A 23329-nucleotide genomic window follows, 5' to 3' on the forward strand; every position below is an offset into this window, starting at 1 on the left:
TGAGAGGAAAAAGAACACGGTGTAAATGAGAAAATACTGGTGTGAGAGATAATGCGGTTTCCGAGAGCCTGTTGACTAAATCATACCCAGCAGCACGACTCCACAGCAGCTTCATGCATGTGCTGTGGGGCGAATTAGTTCTTTGCCACTGTACTCGTAGATGAGAGGCAGCAAGTACTGGTGACTGGCCTGTTGCTAAGAGAAGGTAAGGTGCACAGGTTGGTGTTTTAGATGAAGCGTGTTTTTAGATGAAGCATGTTTGGGTGCATATACAATAATTGAACCTGAATGTACAGCCTATTAAGGTAAATTCACCGTTACCACTTTCAGTGTTGCTATTTTTTAATACGTCAGTTGTTTATTTGAGAGTATCTGCAGCTCTGGCTTTAGCAGTGTGCTTAGATGTAAGCTCGGACAAAACCTTTACTGATGGATGTGTTAGTTTGTGATATAATGCCTTTTGGCTGATTTCGATTTGAATCGATTTGCCTGTGTTTCTGTTTGATTACCTCTAGGCTGGTATTAGAAATGTGGGCTTTTCTGTTTGATCCCCCATTAGGCATTTACTGAGGTGCCCTATTGATATATGCTACTCACTTCTCCTCTGGCCTCTGCTGAGTGCAGCTCCCTTCTTGCCCAGGTTTGGAATTTGAAAATTAAAAGGAAACATATTTGGAAGGGCCTGGAGCTGAACAGACCTCTGGTGTTCTGTTCGAGTTTCAACAATGAATAACAATAAACAATTCAGCATTCATTTAATATGATGAAGCTTCATGAAACTTCTGTCCTGGCTTTCCTGAAGAAGCTTGCTAATGGTGTTTTACAGCAGGGCTTTGGTTAAAGAGAGTTATGGTCGGTTTCCATAGATGTTATTTCTTCTGATATTTGGATACAACTTGTGTTGATGTTGAGTTACGAGGTTGATGTAGGAAAATCACTGAATACTGCTCTACTGTTTCCTTTTTGAAGGGAAACTACATTTTAAGTAATGTCTGCTTTTTCTCTGGACATGTCTGCTTTTGCCAGTGACAGATAACATGTTGGGACTTAAGATTTAGCTATGTTTTGATCTTCAAACTGATCACTATTACCATGTCTTAGATTATGAATCTGGATGTTAGTGGAGCTTTTGTCATTCACTTCACCCAGCAGTTACTTGGAAGGAGGTAGGGCTGGGAGAAGAGTCCTTCAGGGAGCTTTGGATCAAGTCTGCCAGAAGTAGGTAATGCGTCTGTCGGGGGTATGTTGGTACTACCTTCAGGCATTTTAAAAGTTTGAGCAGATTGCAAGATTGACTTAAATGCTAAAAGGAACACCCATGCTTCTAATCTAAATTCTGCATTGTGTTGCAGAGCTGGTAAGTTGTTGACGTGACAGATTTCAGGCTTTGTGCTCAGAGCTCCTCCCAAACTATTTTTGTGCAACGAGTGGCAAATGCTGGCAGGAGCACTGCTGTCAATGCAACTTCAGAATGAGAAACAGACATATTTAAAAGTGAAAGCAGATAATGGTAATGACTCAGTCTTAAGCCTCATGAACCTGCAGAGCTTTTAAGCAGGAACTTTGCTTGTCAAGGCAGTCGTTTCTTAGCTGTGGGTTTCTCAGCTCTAATTTGAAGATTTCCATTAATGAACTTGTCTGTTACTCACAGATGGAATATCTGGCAGAATGAATCTTCTGCAGTCACCAGTTTTTCAGTCTTGTTAGAGCAGATAAGATCAGTATTGTTCTCTCTCTTCCTCACAGAGGTTTAGTGTTAGATGATGTTGCTAATGGCATTTTTTAATCCATATGGCTCCATTGAAACAGACTGCATTAGCACTCACTTCAGCAAATACCCGCTAGTACTGGCCAAACCAGTCAAAAAAGAGTTTTTATTGAGTCACTGTCTTTTGGGTTTCTGGTGCATTTTCTGGCTTTGATACGGTTTTAAACGATGCTGTATGTGCTTGTATTTATATGCATTATTCTTATAAAATGCACATGCATTTTATATTTCAGGCAGTCTGTGATAGTTTATTTGAATGTAAATACCTTTTCTCAGTCTAGGACCCCTGATTTCATGTTTGTTTCTGTCATTGATGTAACCTAGACTTCAGTCACAGAAATCAAGAGGGCATAGCCATTTGTGCTTAAGTTTGTCGATTTGTAAAGTATTTTAATAACTGCCTTTTCTGTTGTGTTATTCTAAAACTGAATTCATCTTTCTAAAGCCCATTCAAGTAAAGAATGATATATATGGGCAAAGTACTATTATACTATAGGCTGTTTTTCAAATTTTCTAGCATGTATTGTCAGTCTGTGGCAGTTATTGTATATTCGTATTGCTGGGAAAAGGAGATTTACTGAAATGCAAACCCCACAGGGTACAAAAATGCTTAATGTCTACCTAGCAAGCGTAAGAGTACATCACTGATCAGGAGCTTCACAGAGTTATGGCAAAAGGGAGATGCGCTTGTGGAGTGACAGGCAAATTATTGATTGGAGCTGGAGAGTCATCTTCTTGTAGTTGTTGTTTGTCTTCTCTTTCTTCTGAGAGTCCCTGGGGAGCCAGTTGGGAATTAGGCTGTAGTCTGTACCGAGACTGGATTTATAGTCCTTAAATGTGGGGAAAAAAATGGGGTCTATCTTTTGAGGCTGGGATGTAAACAATTACAGAAGGTGAATTTGTTGGCTGGGGTTACGGTGAGCCAGCACAAGGGCATATAACATAAAAGGAAATGATTTCCTCCCAACTAGGGAAATTACTTCCACAGCTGCCTGATCTCTTTCATCACAGACTCAGCATTAGTCATTATTTCTGGTATGAAATAAATGAATGTATCGTGGTTCTGAGTCTCAAAGGCAATTCTAGAGATGTAGGTGAGAGACAGTGTTGCTCTGGATCCCGTTTCACTGCTTGTGATGGCATTTAGTATCTTGCCAGTTTGCTACACAAACACTGACTGAAATCTGTGCTGATTCTGATTGTGTTCATTTCAGATGTGACAGTACATTTCTCTAGTAAATATATCCCTGTTTGTGCTTCAGCTACCTACGGCACCACAGCCCCAGTCTTTTGAACTTCTGTGAAGAGTCAGCTGGTGTGCTTCAGGCTGCTTCTTCCCTTCTGGTTTTCCAGTAAACTACTTACTTAGAAACCAAAGCAGCATTGCCAGCCGTCTTTCAAACAGTGAGCCTGCATCAACAGTTTAATATTATTCTAGTGAATCTGTCCTGGGTTCAGCAATAACAGTAATTTTTCTCCTTCTTAGTAGCTGGTGCAGCACTGTGTTTTGTCTTTCTGGCCTCGGAACAGAGCTGATAACACAAATGTTTTAATCTGACCAAGGACTTTCTGAGCCTCATGCTCTGCCAGGGAGGAGGGAAAGCTGGGAGGAAGTAGAGACAGGACACCTGACCCAAACTGACCAAAGAGGTATTCCATACCACATGCCCATTCCATACATCATGCCCAGGATGTAATGGAGAGCTACCCGGAAGGGCTGGAGACTGCAGGGTTGGACTAGGTATCAGTCGGTGCTCAGTTGGGTGGGGTGGACGAGTTATTGGTCAGCTGGTGCTGAGGTGTTGTATTCTCTTCCCTTGTTATTTCCTTTATCATTATTATCATTGGTGGTAGCAGTAGTGGTTTGTGTTATACCTTAGTTACTAAACTGTTCTTATCTCAACCCGTGGGAGTTGCATTCTTTTCGATTCTCCTTTCTTCCCTCTGGGAGTAGGGGGAGGGCAAGAAGAGGGGGAGTGGGAGAGCGATGGTGTGATTTATGGCTGACTTTGTTTAAACCACGACAGAATCTCAGACAAGCAGTGGTTTTTCAGAGAGGGGGTGATTGTTTTTTTGTTAGAAATAACTTTGTTTTCAACACACTAGAATGAGATCAAAGTAACTTTAGTTTGTGTTCTGTGCAAAGGTCTGAATCCAGTGTTCTGGAAGTGAAGCTTCATCTCCTTGTAGCTTTGTTTTTCCCCTTGCAAATACCATGTTTATGTGTTTTCTTTGTTATGTGTCCCAAAATGTTTAAATGTCTTATGCATTGGGGTTAGTATTTCTATTGCTACCCAGCTTCTGTGTAAAGGGAATTCTAAACAGGCTGGGCAATTAACTGTAAGGGTAGCTACATATATTTTTGATTCCTCAACACCATATAAAACTGCCAGGAGACTGTAGAATTCACTCCATTAAAGGCAGTTGCTGAAGTTCATGACGTGCCTTGGTTTCTGGCTACTAATGAAAATGCATTTTGGACTGTTGAAATGGAAGCTGTTTAACAATAAACATTTACCTTCCTCTAATTCTTCACCAAGAACCAATACAATTTTAAATGAAGCAGGATTCTTCTTTAGATGGTGATTAGTCACTGGTGTAAAGAAGGGTCCTGAAAGTGTTTAATTAGGCAACAACAAAAATCACAAAATGAGCAAAGCTGATTCTGTAGATATCTGATGATCATACTGAGATATAATTGAAGTAGAGAGAAGCCTGTTGCTTCTAATAGTTTAAGAGCCCTGCACACCCACTGTATGCACTGAGTACAATAAAATGTGCTATCACACATTCTCTTCATCATACCCAATATATGATCCATGCTCCTGCAGTAATAGCAGGGATAATTAATTCTGGCTTAAGTATTTAGAAAATTATTAAGTGCTGCAATTACAGGCTTTTCAAATGGCAGTATTTAGAAGCAAGAAGCTATTCTATGTGCACCCCCCCTCCCATATCTGAGTGCGCTGAAAAACTTCAATTCGTCAAAATAAGGAAAAAGCCCCTGCAGGAGTGCATCTTAATGTAGTATTAATTGGGTAAAGGAAGACCATAGCTCTGGAGCACAGAGGGTGCATTTGGAGCAGGGCAAATAGTCTGAAATACAAGTCTGATGAATTCCCTTCATCTTGGTGCTGTGGTTGCAGCAGCACTTTCGTTTATATTGATCTGAACGGCATGAAAATTTTCTTTCATCTGTCATTTACATTCATTTTACCTCTTGCAATTGCCTCTGCCAGCTTACATGCTTGTTTTCTGGTGAATCTATTAATAAGATTTCCAGTACATCAAAAGAATTTCTTTTGTGCCAAGGTAGAATACAGTCCACCTGGTGTAGGAGGGTTCCTGCCTTCAGTTTTACCTACTGAAATTGATTAATAAGTTCTGTGAATTAAAATAAAAATAAATGAAAAGAATAATGCTAATTGCATGCTATATATTTTCCTCCCTTGCTTACTCATTTAGTTGGTGACTTGCAGAATAGAATACTTACACCATGGCTTTCTTCTGATTGCAGCATGCCTCCCGAATTGACAAAAATAGGACCAAAGGTCAAATTAATTAAAAGCAGTAGGAGAAAGAACATAATTAATGCTGCAAGTTTATATTTATGCATTTTGCCTAGAAAATGTGTGAAGTGCATTTTGTTTTGTGCAAAGCACAGATGCTGTATGCCAATGAAAAAAAAACCCAACAATAAGAAATATCTTTAGGAGTACGATTTGAAGTCTTTAGTCAGGAAATTTTATGCATAACAGTGATTTTGGGGTGAGCAACCAGAGCAGTTGCCATGGGTATTCAATAGGGTAACTGATACAGGAATGCAAGTCTGTTCATGTGCCTGTAGCCATGTGTGGAAGATACCTGTGCCCATTGTGTCTCCCTGTTGCCCCTATGATGTATGCCAGCTCTCCTGACATTGTTATTAACCTTACACACATGCATTTTTCCTGCTGGTTTATTTCAAAGATCTTCCCTGTTTTTCAGATATCTACAGCAATTTGCCTTCTCCTGAGCAGTAAGAATACAGTGTAGACCTAAAGCTTTGCATTTGTTCTTTCTTGACTGCATGTTACAAGGGGTTTCTGCACTGTCACGCTTTTCGGGATCAACTGGAGCAAGTACTTGCCTTTCCTGGTCATCTCCTGGGTGTCAGAGTTGCAGAAGCACTGCAGTTTTAGAGGTTGCAAGTTAAGTGTGACTTGTATGGAGAATAATATTTATTTTTGATTTAACTGAGCTTTACATGAAATTTGAATAAACCCAAACTAAAGGTAGTAGCAGTGCTAATTTGTGTGGCAAGTGAAAGAATGCACTCGTGGAGTTGCAGAACTGGCCTCCAGCGTGCCTTTGGCCTTGCCACCCCAGCCCCTTTTATTTCTCAGCTCTCTGGGACACTTCTACTCAGGCATCTTTCCAAAGATGCAGGGACTTGGCTTTGGATTGACAGTGTTTAGTGGTGGACTTGGCAGTCTTGGGGTAATGGTTAGACTTGATGATCTTAAAGGTCTTTTCTAACCTAGTTGATTCCATGATTTATTAGAATGCAGTAATGTTATTTTTGGGTTTATACAGTAAACGGCTGGGACTAAGTTGCTTTTGATCAAAACACTGGTATGCTCATGCTGGTGGCAGAGGCACTTTGTGGTCTGTGTGGGCTACGCAGTGGCAGTCCCATGAGGAAGAGCTTGGCTTCAGGGCTCCCTCCAAATGCCCAGTCCTCACTTCTGCTGGCTTATCTACCATTTCCCCTTGGTGCTTTATGTATTTTTGCATTAGTACCTTTCTCTTGACTCCTTGAGTTACAAAGTAAACAACTTCTCAGTTTCTACTTACTGTGCGTGGCTTGAGTTCATTTGATTTCTCACCACAATAACTGTCAGGCAAGCAACCCAAGGTCACAGGGCTGTGGTTTATAAAGCCAGGTCCCTGGTGACAGGCACCTGAATCTCACAGAAGCAGGCCTTGGCTTACAGTGGCACTCTCGTTGTGCTTTCAGAGCACAAACCCTCCATCTGTGGGTCATGGCTGGGTTGTCATCAGGACAGCTGCAGGCACAGGGGGCTGACTGCAGGCTAGTTGCGGGCTCTTGGTGTTATGTAGTAGCTCTCAGCTTGCTGTGAGAGGGAGCAACTTCCCTCCAGCATCAGCTGGAGTCCCTCAGTTCCCCTTGCCCAGAACTGCATGATTTCCTTATGCAAACTAACATATGCTGCATTAATTAAGTAATTTGTATTGTATATTTTGCTCTGTAAAGAAAGATGAGTAAGTAATCTTAATAGTCCTAAAGAATGGCTGCACTAAATATGGAAATAAGCCAGAAAGATTTGAGGAACAAAGGCAGGCTAATGGCTCTATATTTTGCCTTACTGAAATTACAAAAGTGGTGAATTCTGAAAGACAGTTATGTATTCTGATTATCTGAAAGGACAATTGCAGAGACATCACTCTGTAGGAGTGAAGGATGGTATCAGTGATACAATACAGCACTTCAATTTGTAGAATTTTTCCCATTTACAAGTAAGTATTTCAGATACCCATCTAAGACTGCGTTAGTAGTGTGTAGCTAAACTCACTTTAATAATTTTGAATATGTCATGTATTCTACTGTAAATAACAGCTAAAAACTTATTCATTACCACCCTGAGAGTATAAGCTGTGAAAATAGTGATTTCTTCTTAGGGAAGTATGTCAGGAAACCTGCTGCTTTACTGTGTCATGGTGTAGCAAGGGCTGGCTCCTCCCTGGGGGGCAGGAGCAAAGAGATATTGAGGGCTACTGTGAATGATACAAAAATTAGTGAAAATGTGGTTTAGAAACCTTTAGATCCAAAAATATTGTGGGTTTTTTTTTTTTCTAGAAGAAAATAAGGAAGTCTGTCTTTATTTAATTCTCTTTATTCAAGAGCTATCTCAGCCTGTTCATGTTCTAAGCTTAGAGTGCAGACATCCTCTCTGCCCTAATCCGAGAACCTTATTTTTAACATAACAACATGAATTCACATTCAACAACTACATATATCAATATGAAACATAAGGTTATTCCATGTCATTCCACTCCGATATCCTATCCACACCTGCAGGAAAAAGTTCGGTGTAGACAAGGTTTATTTTATGGAGTAAAATAAAACTGAAGTGATACACAACTACTTGTGCTATAATATTTAAGAATACTCCTTGAATAAGTCTTATTAAAAGTATGTGTCTTGTGTTTTTCTTCTGGCTTCAGTACACTTTCAACCCAAGGAACCAAAGTTAGATGAAAGACTCTTTTCTGGGAAGCACTGATAAGAATAGCTCCATTGGTTAGAAATGATGAAGGCACATTTTGAAACCTCTTCAAGTGAATACTTGCGATGGCTTGTGAAGTTATACGCATGTGTATTGCTTCAGAAAGATTTGACCTTTACATGAAAAACTGAATAGAAAAAAATTGCGAATGGAAATTGAATCGGGTTCTTGAGATTTCTTCCAGGTCTCTGTAGCTCTAATAACCTCATCATGCTTGTACTTAATGGCTTAGCCTTGACTGCTATGATGCAAAAATAGGGCTGGAGATCAGTGAGTTATTCACTGGAACAACATTTATTATTCCATAAATCTATACATTACTCATGAAGAAAGATGAAATCTATTTATCTGAGACACAAGTGAAATGTGTAAATTAACAGAATTAAATTAGAGCTAGGGTGCTATCTTACATGTATGAAAGTATAAATTCTACTCTATTTCAGTATTAACACGAAGAAAACAGGAGGTAAGCAACAGTGTTGCTTTTAAAAGAAACATTCACAAGGGTAATAATACCCAATCAATATTTCTGCTAAAAAAGATCCATGCTGCTGGGCCAGCAGTCAGAAGTGGTGTCAAATATTACCAAAATGTTTCTGTATTATTGTTTATTATTATGTTCTTTTAACTAAAATGGCTTTGCTATCAGAAATCAAGCATTTGAGATAATAACATCAGAGATGATAACCTGGAAAGTGAATAATGTATTACAAAAAATCAAAATTGGTACTTTCCTATTTCTCAGCCTTAGCAAGAGCACAGCCATAGTGCAACTTTCATGTGTAATTTTTATTTAATCACATGTCAAATTGAAGGCTTACATGAATTAAACTTTAAAAAGCATACTTTCAGCTTTCATTTTGACATCTAGCATACAATAACTGCCTTTCAAAAGCGAAATAAAATGTTTGACATGCTTTAAATGTTATTTTCAGGTTTATTTGCTTTTTATTTCAGTTCTTTGTTGTTATTTCAAGAAGCTTAGAAAATACAATTTAATTGTTAAATGTTGCTGGGAAATGTCATATAAGATACACACTCTGGTACAGTGAGGATTAGAGTCTGGAAATAAATACCCATTGAGGCTGTTAATCAGAAATTTGAGAAGTTGCAGGTTTATAATATTTTTGATTAGCAATGATTTGGCTAGAGAGTTTGTTCTGTGACCACTGGGCCACAGGAGGAAGATGAGAGTATCGGCTTTGCTTCTAGTAACTTTAGTGAAAAAATGGCATCAGTGAAAAGTTGCTTCTTAAAGCAGGTGCTGTTAAAACAATTTTCAGTTGCTTACCCACCTGGAATTTCATAGAATTACTTTTTTTTTGCAATAGCCAATAGCTGAAATAGATGACATTTTTGCTTATCAGTAAGGTGCAGTTTCTTTACATGCCTGCAGGAAATGCCTGTAGAGCTATGTAAGTGTATTTCTAAAAAGGCACCCTGAGTAAGTGAGCGTGGCAGAATTACAAGATAGTATTGCAAGATTGTTTCTCATCACTTGAGCCAACTCTTTGTGTGAGTGAATCCAACTACAAGATCTGTCAATTTTAAGTAATTTCCATTTGAGCAGGTAAAGAGGTGCTGTCTGTTCCCCGGTTTGTGGTGGAGGTAGTACTTCTTTCATTGAAAAACTACAAATAGGTCTAGGATAGTCATCCGCATTGAATTTGCAGTTGTCTGGGCAGTCAACCAAGCTTTTGCTTGCTTTTTTGGAATTAATTGATTATGCTTCCTTCATCTAAATAAATTAATAAAGTGGGAGGAGTTATTTAAATCAGCAATAAATGAAAGCCTAGAATTTCTTGCATATTTCATACTACTATGGAACAGTTATATTGTTAATCACAGTGAGGAAAAGTAAAGTTGTTATCAAAGCTTTCTCTTCATGTATTTTCCTTTAGTAATTATTGAGGATATAAGATACCAGTTACTAATGTTACTCTTATTAAATCAGTAGGAGTAGATAAATTTGTAGTAAGAGTGTAAAAGAGTTGTATTGGATTTCTGAACTTTTCTATAGCTGAAAATGTAATGTTTTGTCAATATGTAAAAGGGTAAATATGGTAAACTGGAAAACCAGTAGGTCTCTGATTTGACAAGCATAGCAAATCAGAAGCTGAAAGGGATGCAATCAGTAAAGATAAGACAGTAGGTGATTCTGCTGAACTTGTTCAGTAAATAGAAGGGCTTGTTCAACAAGCTTGACCTGCATGAGATGACAATTGCTGTATTGACAGTAGTTGGGAATGTTATTTTTCATGTGAGATAGGGAAAATAATGATTTTAATGTCCACTGAGCTTGGACTTCTGAAATCTGAGTAAAAAAAGAGTAATGAGCTGCATTTATGCATTTTGTCCAATACAAAGTAATCAAGATGACAGAGTAACATCTTAGATTAATGCTCTGAGCTTGTGGCAGGTAAACCCGCCCAGACCAAAGCCCTCCAAAGCTTCCCCCCCACAGACAGAAGCCTGGGAGAGCTCCCGCATGCACAGCTCTTGTCCCCCCACATGGTGGCCCTGGCGGGTGCAAGGGCAGGATGCTTCGTCCTGAGCCAGTGAGGGGGGTACGTGACCGTACTGGGCCACAGCTCATGTCCGACTTGGGCATAAAAGGATCCCCTCAGGCAGCCATTTGGAGTCGGGCCTCATTGGAGCAGTGGTCTGCAGCTGGGGACAATCCCCTCAGGTCAGGACTTTGTCCAAGGGAACTCCTCGAGGTTCAGAGGTGTTCCCTTTCAGGTGAAATAAATAGTGATTAAAGTGATTGAGCACTTTGAATCATTGACTATAAAGATTCAGAGCCAGCAGTGTAGTGATGAATCCATTTGACATCCCAAATCTGGAGTTTGTGTTGGTGGAGCTTTAATTGAGTTTGAGCAGTACCTTTCATATAACCTCAACTGATTGGTTCCGGGACAGAGCTGCAATAAGTGTGTGGAATACAGACTTATAAAACAATTGGTAGAACCTATTTTAGACCCTATTTGGGCCATAATAACTGTGCTGTACACTACTAAGTCTAGGGAAAGGGAAAATGAAAATACTGGCTTGTCTTTCTGGAGTTTTCATCATGTTTTCCATTGGATTTGTAGTTGGATCCTATCAGGCAATTTGATTTTGTGTTATTCTGAGAACTTTACATGAATAGTAGCTGGGTCCTGTGTGTCTCAATCGAAGCACATGGAATAGAAGATTGTTGTTTTGGAACAAAAGGTGACAGTTGAGTATAAAAAGATTTGAACTAGAAATCATAGTTTGGTTAAGGATTTTCTTTAACAACTGAAAAGTACTGATTGTAACTGGAGATAGTTGTCTGGTTATTTAAAGCATGCATTTTGTGCCTTCCTGGCATTTGAAAGACACAAGCAACTGAGAAATAAATATTAATAGCAACTTAGAAAATATTTTTTACTACTCCTTCATTCACTGGCTGCTAACAGTGGAGAAAGTAACTGTTGAAGTAATCCTGTTCTTTTATTTCTGTGCATCTCCTAAATAAGGTCTGTTTTAAATCAGAATTATCATCTAAATAATATAATTAATTCAACATAAATTAAACAGTAATGTTTTTTCTTTATGATCTCCTCTTAAAAGGATATTAATTTGCTTCAGTGAATGAAGATAATAAGGTTAATAGTTTAATGTTCCTCAGTTGATATCTGCTGCTTTTTCTATTACCTTTTTTTCGGTTTTGATTATAAATTGGCTAACCCCTGGTGTATAATTCCAGAAATCATCCCTTCAGTGTATCCAAAGCTATTTACTTAGACTCATCTTTTATTATTCCCACTGCCACAGTCTAATTATTGTAGTGAAAGATTGAACACAGAATAGTTTGGGGCTTTGATCAGTCTTCATATAAATTTCAATAATGAGAGTAAAAGGTTTGCGGTTTTCTGAGATAATTTGATCCCTCCAGACACAGACTGCCTTTGCAAAATGCAGTGAATGCCATACGAGACCTCTGACAGGATTTGTGTCTGGGCTCGTGACATCTCTGGGAGCAAAATTCTTTTTTCCTACCAATAAAGAGTAATTTAATATTGTTAAATTTGTCAAACTGTACATTTTTTCCTTACATTTTCACTTCATTTTTCCCTATCAGTCTAATTGTCTGTATTACAGATTCTTGCATCAGCATTTTCACAATGCTCTATGAATCCATAATGGGCTTGCCTGGACTTCTCTCTTTTTGAAAAGTATACTTAACTGTCTGTCAAATAAATAAAACAAACCATAATCCTTGTTATTCTCTTAGTATCAGTGCTAACTCCCTTTGGAGATAAAGAGAAAGCAGCTGGAGTCTGGGGATATTTTGTAATCTTATAAATTGAAATTTAAATGCCTCTAGGAGGAAATTTCCAAAATAATTGTGACAGAAGATAAGTCCCAGCTTTTGGCAAAATTTTATTGGAATTACTTGTTCCAGATCATTGTCTGATACTGCCTGAATTAAGAAAATGGCAGCACTGCCATGCAGAGAAATAGCCGGGGCTTTTTCATCTTGATAAATTCTTCCCAAAGAGCTCTGTCATCAGCAGTATCAGGTGTGGCATACTCAGGAGCACTGTCAAATTAAAATCATGAGCCTTTACCTGATGCCAGTTTATTTTATATTGGCTGTTTTTTATCTTTTGGACAAATAACATCTCAATTTATAGAACTAAATATTTACATTTTTTTACTGTTTGTGAGAGTTAGCTAAAATTTGGTTGTTCAGTTTGTTTTTATTTTGCGGGGGATGTGGGGGTGCTTTTTGTTCTTCTCATTTGTCCAGGCAGTCTAAAAAGGACTTGATATCTTTCTGGTCTCCTTTACTGTGACCTGCTTAAGAACTTCTGCTGTATTTTGATGACAGACCATGGAAAGAAATATTCACTTGTTTACACTTGGTGCACCCCAGTCGTATGTAATAGTAACCATTGTATTCCCAGCCTAATCCTGGTGTCTTACACTAGAACTTGGGCTAATAACATTTTAAGAATATTTTATTTTTAAGGCTCACTAGTAGCTTGGGGGTGAGAAAATACAGCCCAGCAGGAGTACCAGACAGCACATGTGCAACATAAGATAGCATGAAGACAATCTAAACCTCACAAAATACACGGAGGGTTTACAAACAGTTTGTGCAATAAAGGTTTATTTTTCATAGATACTGTGAATAGCAGGTTCATTTAAAGACCAAAGTAGTAATATATTCCATTTCCTCATGCTGTAGCTACATGTCTGTGCAGTTCTGTGTGCAGGGAGCAAATCAGTAACATTGCAGGAATATTTTCACTGGCTCAACTCCACAAAACTTTAGTTATTTAGACTTTCAGATTAAAGTCAGCTGACACTGCTGGTAAGAACAGGGCTCTGAGAGGCAACTGACAGTTAAAAGGTAGAAGAGGATAAGTCATACTAGTAATTTCTGTGCCTCCTTCTGTTCTTTGGACTGTGCAGAGACACTCCATGTATCTCTGTCTGTGGTGGGAAAAGGATAAGAGAGATGAAGGAGGAGCAGGACCACTGCCCCAGCCAGCCTTCTAGGTTGCCCTGGGAGGAGCTGCAGACAGATAACATTCTTCTGGTGACATCACAAATGCAGGGAGGGATGTGGGGGTGGTAGCTGGGAATCTTTTGCTGTCTGAACTTTTCTCCAGTGGGGCGTAAGGCTTCTCCTGCAGTGACAGGAGAGAGGTCTTCTCCCCTTCCATCCTGTGTGATGGCAAGTCATTCTGCATTCAGGTTTTCCGAGCTCAGCTGATGGCTTGGCTTGATCTGTTCCAATTTTTCTTAAAGATCTGCCAAATGAGAGAGGGTCTAAAATCTGCAGATTTGGTAAACAGGAAAGCAGGAGCTTGAAGGCAAATGTACTTGATGATAAACAGATGAAATCATCTGGAAAAATAGGCATGAAGAATGAATGCAAAGTGCCGCACTTCAGCTCCAGCAATCAATGGTGATAACCAGAAAGGGGACAACCAGCAAAAGGTCATTAGAAAAGGAGCTGGGCATTATAGTGGTTGGCAAAGAAAATGAGTTACGCTGCCATGAAAAAGTCAAAGCAGTAGTGGAGCCTGCAGGAGATGTGAAATGATCCTTCTGCTCTACTCCACTCTTTAAAGATCTCAGCTGAAGCTCTGTAACGAGTTTTGAGCTGTGCACAGGCAGGCTTGTGTGAGTGTGTGTGCAGAGGGGAGCAATAAGATACATCAGAAGGCACACGACAGATTAAAATAATCAGGTCTGTTTATTCTGAAGCAGACTAAAGTGCCAAATGCCAGAAAGATGAGTGGGAATAACCAGACCATGATGGATGGGACTGAAGAAGTGATTTATTTTGTAACAAGAAAGAGGCAGGTTAGACATTAGAAGAAAACCTCTCCATTAGCAGTGGTGAAGCACTAGAACAGCTTTTCTGGGAAAGCCATGAATTTCTTACTGCTAGCTTCTAAGGGTTTTCACTCACATCTGTCAGGAATTGCATATGTAAAGTGGATCTTGCCATTTTCTTGGCTGTACCACACTGTACAGCAGCTGTCTGTGGGCATATGTAATAACATCACAGTGATGAAAAGGGATTTTGAAAAGTAGAGGAACTTCACTTCTTAGCAAAAATGTAATATAAGCAATGGGGTTCAGCACCATCACCTATAGGAACCAAATATCTAGGGACCTCTGACAACATCTGCTCTGTTGTAAACACTATATATACTTCTTTTTCCATAATTGCATCAAAAAATCAGATCTCCAGCTTTTACTAATCCCAGGAGTTCTGGGACTGGAAAGTTTTTCATTGCCTTTCAAATGGAATTTTGTGTAACATCAAGCTAAGAACATTTTGATTGTTATTTTGGGTTTTTTTGAATCTTCGTGTTTCTAAAACACATGGAAATAAGACACATGGAAATGAGCAGGGGAGCTGCTTATTTCTTTTCTTTTTCTTTTCTATTTTCTTTTAATGCTGGGACAGATACATTTCAGTTATTCAACTCCTAAATCACACAGACTCACTTAGGTGATGAAAATGCCATCCTATCCTCGAGGCATCAGGTTCTTCCTTCCACCTGGCCCTTCCTTCCACAGCAGTGCTGTAATACTTTCCCTCCTCAGCTCTCTCTGTTTTCCAGCTTCTAGCCTTTTATAATTGAGACACAGGTCTGTGGTGTAACAGAAATCAAAGGGGTTGTAATGAGGTATCTGAAGGAGAGTAGTGGAATCTACTTTTAAATCATTGGTTTAATGTCTGTGCAAATTAAAATTGTTTGCAATACATAAGGCTTGTTATTGTTTGTTCTTTCTTCTGGCTTAGAAGAGCTCAGCAGCATTAGAAGTGTGTCGCATTTTTTAGGCCCAAAAGTGTGGAGCAGCTTTTAACGGGAAAGAAAATGTTTTTTGAAAACTAGAAAACTGAGCAGTGAAATAAATTGAGCCTCAAAAAGTGATTGAAATCTCCAAGTCAGGATACAAAAGGCATCCAAAGACTTATGAAGTCTGACAGAATCTGTTTAGTTTGAGGTGTCTTTCATTTTGCATCAGGGCTTACATTTTTAAAAACCAGAAGAAAGCATTGCTGTCAGGTGGAGTGGGTTTGAAAGGCTGCTGCTCATGAAAGCCTGAAATTGTGCACAACTCCAGATAATGCGTCTTCAGCAGATAACTGAAATAATACATTTCCTAAATTGGTTGCATTAAGCAATTACTGATACTGTAGTGGAAACCATATAATTTTCTTCCTTCCTTGTAGCCTCAGCGCCGTGTCACATTTCACCTACCAGATGGCTCCCAGGAAAGCTGCAGTGACAGTGGGCTTGGAGACCACGAACCCACGAGTGGTGCTAGCACATCGCACCCTCTGCCCCTCGGCTTCCCCCAGGAGGAGTACTATGAGCAAGCTTCACCCAACAGCCGGACAGAAGGAGATGGCAACTCAGACCCGGAGTCCAGTAAGTGATGAACTCTGGTCATCTCAGTTGTTAAATCATTTGAGTATCGAAAGTGGGCTTCTCATTCAAGCAATTATTAAAACCAAACATTGATTTTAATATGGCCAAGGACATCCCATATTTCTAAAAATGTGAAGTCTGACCACTGAAAGTAAAACACTCTTGAGCTGTACAGAGTTTATGGATAACCTGGTGTTTTTATAGATCTGCTGTGCTATACACAGAGGAGCTTTCTGACGAGGTTAACACTGTTGCCCTTACAGTCATAAATACTGTGCTGAGGGACTTTATGCTTTTTAATGTGCTTCCCTATCCAATGCTACTGCACGTTGTAGTTTGTTTTAACGGGAAGGACTTCTGGATGATGAGTAGATCTGTAACGACACTGCAGTCTCCAGAAATGAGGGTTTCTTGATTTCTCTTTTGAGAGCAGCTATGGCATGTAGTAATAATAATCTCCAAAAAGTTTGTCATCTAGTTTCTGTGGTTATCACTGGCTTCTCATGACACTGAAAACAGTTAAGCAAAATCAATATGAGCTCAGGACCATGCAAAAGCTATGGATACTGGCTGGTTTTGCTTTCTCTACTGTGATGTGACAGCCAGTTGGAGACTCCGCTGTACTTTAGTTAACTGTTAATTGTCCAGGGGCTCTTTATCTGGATTAAATTGAACTGTGCCATTGATGAAGAGATACCTGAATGTGTGAAAGCCTCTAAGGGCTTGTTAGCAGCCTAATAAGCGATGTGAAAATACATCTGTTCTGGGCAAAACTTGGCCCGAAAGGTGTATTTCAGCTGCTTTAGTGTGTTGTGATGAATGAATTAGTAAGTCCTATGCACTTGAAATAGCTCTGTGTGAGAAGGTACTTACATCTTTGCACTAGCAAATACAGCATCCAGCAGAGAACATTACCTCTGACTGGTAATGACTGACACATTCAGCCTGTCTATTGAAAATCACCTTGCTGCCTTTGCTTTGTGCTGCCTGAGACTGGAGTCTTGAGGGGCTTGTCTGCAGGGATGAGGTCCATTCTTTCTTTTTCTCGAAGTTCATAAGCTGTTAACTGGGGAGCCTCAGTTTCAGACTTTTAAAAATTGTTATATGGTTCCTGAAATAATGCCAGAATGTTGTTGGTTTTTTTCTGAGCTGATAGACAGCTGACAAAAACCATCAGAGGTTTTGGATGTTGGGTTAAAAACTTTATTCATTGTTTGCTTTTGTTTGTGTATATATATTCAAGGCTGTATTATACCCTTAAGAATAGTCTCGGAGTCAAACTGAATTCTTTACACAATGACACTCTAAAGGGCTACAGACATACCCCAAACAAAGAAAGTATCAAGTTATATATGTATTGTTTGCTACTTTTGCTATGCATACTCATGACCTGAACTTGTTTGCCAGCTCTCTTTTGTTATCTGTAACTCTGATATTTATCCTTTGCTGAAGTGAACATGATGTACATGAAATGAGAATTTGGGTCCTCTCCTGCAGAAAGCATGGGACAGGACCTGGTATATGAGGAGTTGTTAAAACAGGCCTGTGAATTCTGTCTTGCCCTTACAAATAGGCTCAGTGCTTTTTGAGCTTAGTTTTTGCAATTTCAGAACTATGGATGATGACTCTTCTAGAATGTTGCCCTAAAAGCAGTACAGCTCTGACATCTGAATATCATTGACATGTAACACTGTGGAGAATAAGCAGATGTCTGATGTCTTTTCAAGTGTGAAGTTGAAAAAAGTTTCATCACCTGTCTTAATTACCTGACAGTTCAGTTTTAAACCCGACATCACAGTTTAATTAGCATTTATGTTATGTGAAGATTTTTTGCTGTTCTAACTTGTATCTTATTGAAACAGTTTAATTGACACAATACAGTGTGATGCTTACAGTGTGGAGAGCGCAGTTTGCAGTCCTTTTTGGTGTTTTATGCTTATATTAACGGCAGCATCTAGTGGCAGAAAAAGAGCAGATATAAATAGATGTTGGTATATGCTCTTTTACATCTAAATAAAAAAGAGGGGGAAGACCCACAGCATATTTTTATTCAGTATACTGCTGCAAGATGACCTTCTGTAGGTAAGGTACCAACTTATCTTGAGTGCGATATGACATCATTCAGCCTGAGCTTAATTTTGTTCACTTGTGCATGCATGACACAGTTAATAGTGAAAACCATTCTGAATTGATAGTTTTCTCTACAAACATGCTGCTAGTTCTTTGATTGTTGTTTTTTTCATCTGATTTGGAGTGGCATGATATATTCAAAGGATCTTTATTTTTGTTTCGTGGACCAAAATGTTAATGTGAAAAGAGAAAGAAACATATGGTCAGATAATCTGAGTAGAATTCATATAACAGAATAAGCATGGCCTTCATTGTCTCTCAAGATCTTTAATATCTGACCTGTCTTAATCTGAAACTTTGTCTAAAGCATTAAGACTGATTAATCATCTGATGGTAATTTAGTTCAACTTTGCCTACCAAGGAGACATAGAGTTGGCCTGAAACAACTTCAGTAACATCTATAGCCTACTAAGATGCTAAGTAGCTTGTGAAAAGTGATGACAGATGCCACATCACTCAGAGATATATTCAAGTGTTTTCTCCCTTTTTTTTCCTGAATACAGTTCTTTGGTTTTCTTTGTTTCTCTAATAGTGGAAATTACTGTATTTTGGAAGCTTTCCATTTTTTAACAATAGCAAAGTATGTATTGCACACCACTGCAAAAGATGACCACAACTTGAAATAAAAAAATCTGAGGAAATATTGGTGAGAGGAAGTCTTACAAATTCATATCCAATATGGGAGTGAAGCAAGGGGGAAAGAATAACAGTAAAAACATTGTGGCTAGAAAAGTATGAGCAATTTCTATGCACACCTTTAAAATTAGTTGACTGTACTAATTAAAATTAGAAAGAGGCTATTTAAAATGATTTGTCTTCTATTACATTAGTTGTCTTCTCAAAAAAAGCATAATGTGCGGTGCGGTAGGTGCATCATAAGGAAGAGATGCCAATAAGCTGTCACACTAAGTAAATACTAATATAAAAATGTATGTAGGTTTGTAGAGAACATTATCCTTAAGTAACAGCACTAATGTGTGTGGTATTCATATATTTTCTGCTCATAAATTGCTCAAGCTAATAAGGGTGCTCCAATAATTCCCTATGTTAAGGATTCATAGTGGCTGTAAGCAGTAGGGTTGACGAAAGAGTAGAAAGGTAAATGTTCTGCTTGGTTATTTAATTCATGTGACATATTAATGACAAATGTTCATGCTTCACCTGCTTTTTCTAGCCTTATCAAAATAACCTGGTTTTTTTTTCCCTCTAGAGAATAAATCTTATTTTTCTTACTTATTTGCAGAAGGTGGAATATGCGCAGTTCAGCTAAGAAATTTGGCAGAGTAAGAGGAATATGATTGCAATTTAGGGGAAAGCAAAAACAAAACCCTCAAACAAACAATAAAAAAGCCAAACAGAAACCCAGAAATCTGCAATTAAATAATTGTAACTATGTTGTATAAATAAAATGAAAGTATCAACAAAGCTGGTTGAAACTTAAAGGAGCAGTTAATGAGGCAAATCACACTGAGATGTCAGGTGTTTGAAGAAGAGAAAGCTGGCGTCTTAAGGAGAGGGGATCTCCTTAAGGATATTTAACATGAATTAGTGGGTAATAAGCAAAGTTGTCTTGAACATCAGAAGGTGTAGAGCTAAGGAAGGAATGCCAAAAGGCGAGCTGATAGGCACTGTAATTTCATGGTTGCTCTGAGCTGGTGTTGCTAGAGGCATCTATGGCTGCTTGTTTGGATCTCCTAATCACTCTTTCTCCTGTGGCAGCACAAGTAATTGTAGAGCTGCTTGAATGAACCGGATAGAAGAATTCATCTGGGTTCAACCTGATCTAAGGAGTGAAAAGTTATTTGTAAACAAATCAGTTCCCCAGTTCACTACTTGAGGACAGCAAATGAGGGAAAGAGTAGCTGGTGCAAAGCTTATGCTGGCTTTAAGTGATCATCAGACTTCAAGAGAATTAGTCTTAAGAAGAATTAAGGCTCTAATCTATGGTATTTGGCCACATAAGAAGGAGGTTTGCAGCAAGGATGACATCTGTTCATGATTAAAGATAGCGCATTTCTTCTCCAAAATTAAAAGAACACTTTCACCTTGCCTTAATTTTTGATAAGGATGATGTTGATGAGAGCAAAGACAGGCTGATGAAGAATGATGATAATGGAAGTAAAAGTCAGAGCAGGTTCAATGCAGTCATGTGGAGGAGAGGAGATAATCTTCCTCCCAGGATATCCAAACTGATAGTGTTTTCCTTATTTTTCTGTAATTCTAAGAGACAAGGTGTCAAGGAAAAAGAAGTACTCAGGCTTTGCCACTGGAAAACACCAGAAAGATAGATACATTCAAAGATAAAACTATAAATGTATCATAGGCTTCGCAAGAATAGTACTAGATTAGCTCTATTATCTCACTTCAATGACATGTATTTTTAATATTGGGTAATACGTGCATAGTTAGTCTATATAGATTTAAGAACTAATAACTATTATTATGACATTAAGGTGGAGCATTAGAAATTAAGAAGGGAAAGACACAGATTAATACAAGAATGGAAAGATCTTCATCATTATCTTCATTAATGAGTTTGGCATTAAAAGCAGGAACGTGTCAATGAAGTATTCTGCTATCTCAAAGCCAAGCATCACTGAAAATAGAGGAGGAGGTGTGTATGACACAAGAATTATATTTTGTTAAGGATTTGGAGTAATAGCAGCGGGATGAAATCTAATACTTGGGATTCTTTCTTATAGGAACGGGTGTAACTAGTATATAAATCACCAGCTGAAAATGACATAAAGAAAAAAACAACTGAGTATTACAAAGATAAACTATAAATCACCAGTACCTAATGTGATTGTGGAAAAATCCTGGGTTACTCCTAGTACAGGAGGAAAAAAAAGAGGAAAAAACCCCAAGATGCTGATGATACCACAACTGGCCTATTGCAAATAATGTTGGCTTCCCACATTAAAGGAAGGTGAACTCATGGGAGTACCAGACATAAAGAAATATTATTAATAACAAGGGAACAAATGCCTGCATACAGAGGAATTAATATTGGTTTGTTAAACTGCAAGCTAAAAGCTGGCTGGGGATTAGGACTGCTCTCAAGTAAGAGCAGAGAATGGGAGCCAACATGAAATAATGGGTTGCTTCACAGGCAAATGAACTGGTGCTGTTTGTAAACCAGCCTAGGCCAGAAATTTGGGGATTTCAAACAAGATCAGTGAGGAAGCATATAAGGAGGGAATAAGACTGCTATCTGGTTTGAAAAAGAAGCTTGGTAAATTTATGAGAGGGTAAATAAATTGCCCTCTGTAATAGAAGCAAATCTAGTCTGTGATCCAAGAGGTCCCTTTTCTGTCTTGGTAATATAAAAGCTGTCAGTGAGGATGTTTGCTGAGTTTCAGTGCTGCGTTAGCCCTTGACTTCCAGTTCCAGCCCTAGGCTGGACACTGGGCCGGCTGCATCACCCAGCCAGGAGCTTTGCCTTGCTGCTGCTGGTCACTGGTGCTGTCAGGGAGTCACACTGGCAGCCCGGACTGTCGCAGGCACCATGAGAGGCTTTCCTTAATGATGGCTTGCAGGGTCCTGTAAATCTCGTTGATGTTGTCGTGAAGAAGAAAGGGTCAGTGCTGCACGCTGATGGCAGACAGCTGAAGAGAGGGAGCTTGCTCTCCCTGGGGAAAGTGGCTGCAGTTTTTGCCATGCTGACTTGTTTGATAATCAGAAACTCCACAGTTGCTGAAATACACTCTTTAAACATCATCAGTAAGGCAGCTCTAGCAGCTGGACTTCAGCCCTCATGCTGGAGCACAAAAAAAGTAAAACTATGAAGTTTTAGGTACCTTGTTCCCTGTCTGGAAACTGGGGCTAGGTGTGCTTCCCAGAGATAGGAGGGTTTTTTTTAAATAGCCATTTCATTTTTGAAATCCCTGTGTGCTTTCAGTTCCAGAATAAGGTTGAAATGTAACAGTAACATTTTAGTTCTGTTGTTGCTGAGTTATAAACACACTATAGCACTTAGGTCTAATTTAAGTAAAAAAGGAAGACACTGTCGTTAAAGATAATAAATCTTGGGCTAAAATACATCCCAGTCTACCACATCTGCCCGCTGGGTCCTTTTACTTCTACTGTATTGGGTTTTTCTATCCCCATGGATGAACACTAATAATTAATTCAGAAAGTGCTGAGGTAATTAATCTTTCTGAGGCAATAGAATGTGATTGATCTTCTACCTTTAATCAAATTAGCTTGTACGTAGGTGGGAGAGTGTAATGGCTGACTATGGTACTGTACCACTTTGTGAAATGCCAACCTTTCCAATGACCTCCTGAGAGCACGCCCGTGAATCACAGATATATAAGCCACGACAGCAATCATTAAGCGGCTGTTTGATTTAAAAGATGGGGGAACTGGCAGAGATCAAAATAAGAATGTTCTCAACATTCACATTATAAAGTACATCTCCTTTAGAAGTGCAACTTTATATCTGCATGGCATATGTTTGAGGGCATTGAATGTCACAGGGCTGACAACTGTGTGGATTTTCCAGATGTTTTAGCTATCTGTTTCTAAAATAAAATAACTTTCTACTCGTAAGCAGATAGAATGAAGCAAGCCAACAGACACTGCTATAAAATAAAACAAATCATTATGATATTCTTGATTTGTTGATGACTCGAAATTGGAGAAGGGGGAAGAGGTCAGATTGGAGAGGTGAATTTACAATGATACAGATGAGTGGCTTTTGCAAGCGGATTTTCACTTGTACCTAAGAGGATACAGATTGCATATTCAGAAATAATTCCATGACTTGGTAATTTGATCCCTGATTGCCTGACTGAAGAGTTATTAAGGCCGCTGACACACAGGGGCAAAACCGGACAAAGCAAATTACATGTAAAAATGCAAAAGCAAAATGATTGTACAAGTCAGACCCTGCCAGTCAGACACAGCACCGTAAACATAGACTCTGCATTTGAGAATCCTGTACTTCCTGTGAATAAGGGGCACTCTATAAATTCTTCTAAAAGTAAATTGTAGATGGGTGAGACCATATAACCATGTTCTAGTATTTAAAAGGTATCCACAAAGAAAAACAGACTCTTTTTTTACAAGGAGTCACATGGAAACAAGGGGCAATAATGGGAATGAGTTACTCCTGAGGAGATTCCCTGTGGACACAAGAGGAAAGTGTGTCACAATGAGAACAGCCAGCCATTGGAATAATCTCCTCAGGGGAGTCATGGATT

General features: G+C 38.9%; 1 protein-coding gene across 2 annotated transcripts in view; it reads left to right on the plus strand.

Moving 5' to 3' along the window:
• Nucleotides 1-23329, plus strand: part of PCDH11X (protocadherin 11 X-linked) — a 490320-nt gene that overhangs the window by 339573 nt on the left and 127418 nt on the right. For both annotated transcript variants that reach the window (XM_065689610.1, XM_065689609.1), the window contains exon 6: nucleotides 15794-15992. In XM_065689610.1, coding sequence (XP_065545682.1) covers nucleotides 15794-15992 — 199 coding nt within the window. The remainder of the gene's footprint in view (nucleotides 1-15793; nucleotides 15993-23329) is intronic.

The sequence above is a fragment of the Lathamus discolor genome, chromosome 9 (genome assembly GCF_037157495.1).
Source record: "Lathamus discolor isolate bLatDis1 chromosome 9, bLatDis1.hap1, whole genome shotgun sequence".
NCBI lineage: Eukaryota > Metazoa > Chordata > Aves > Psittaciformes > Psittacidae > Lathamus > Lathamus discolor.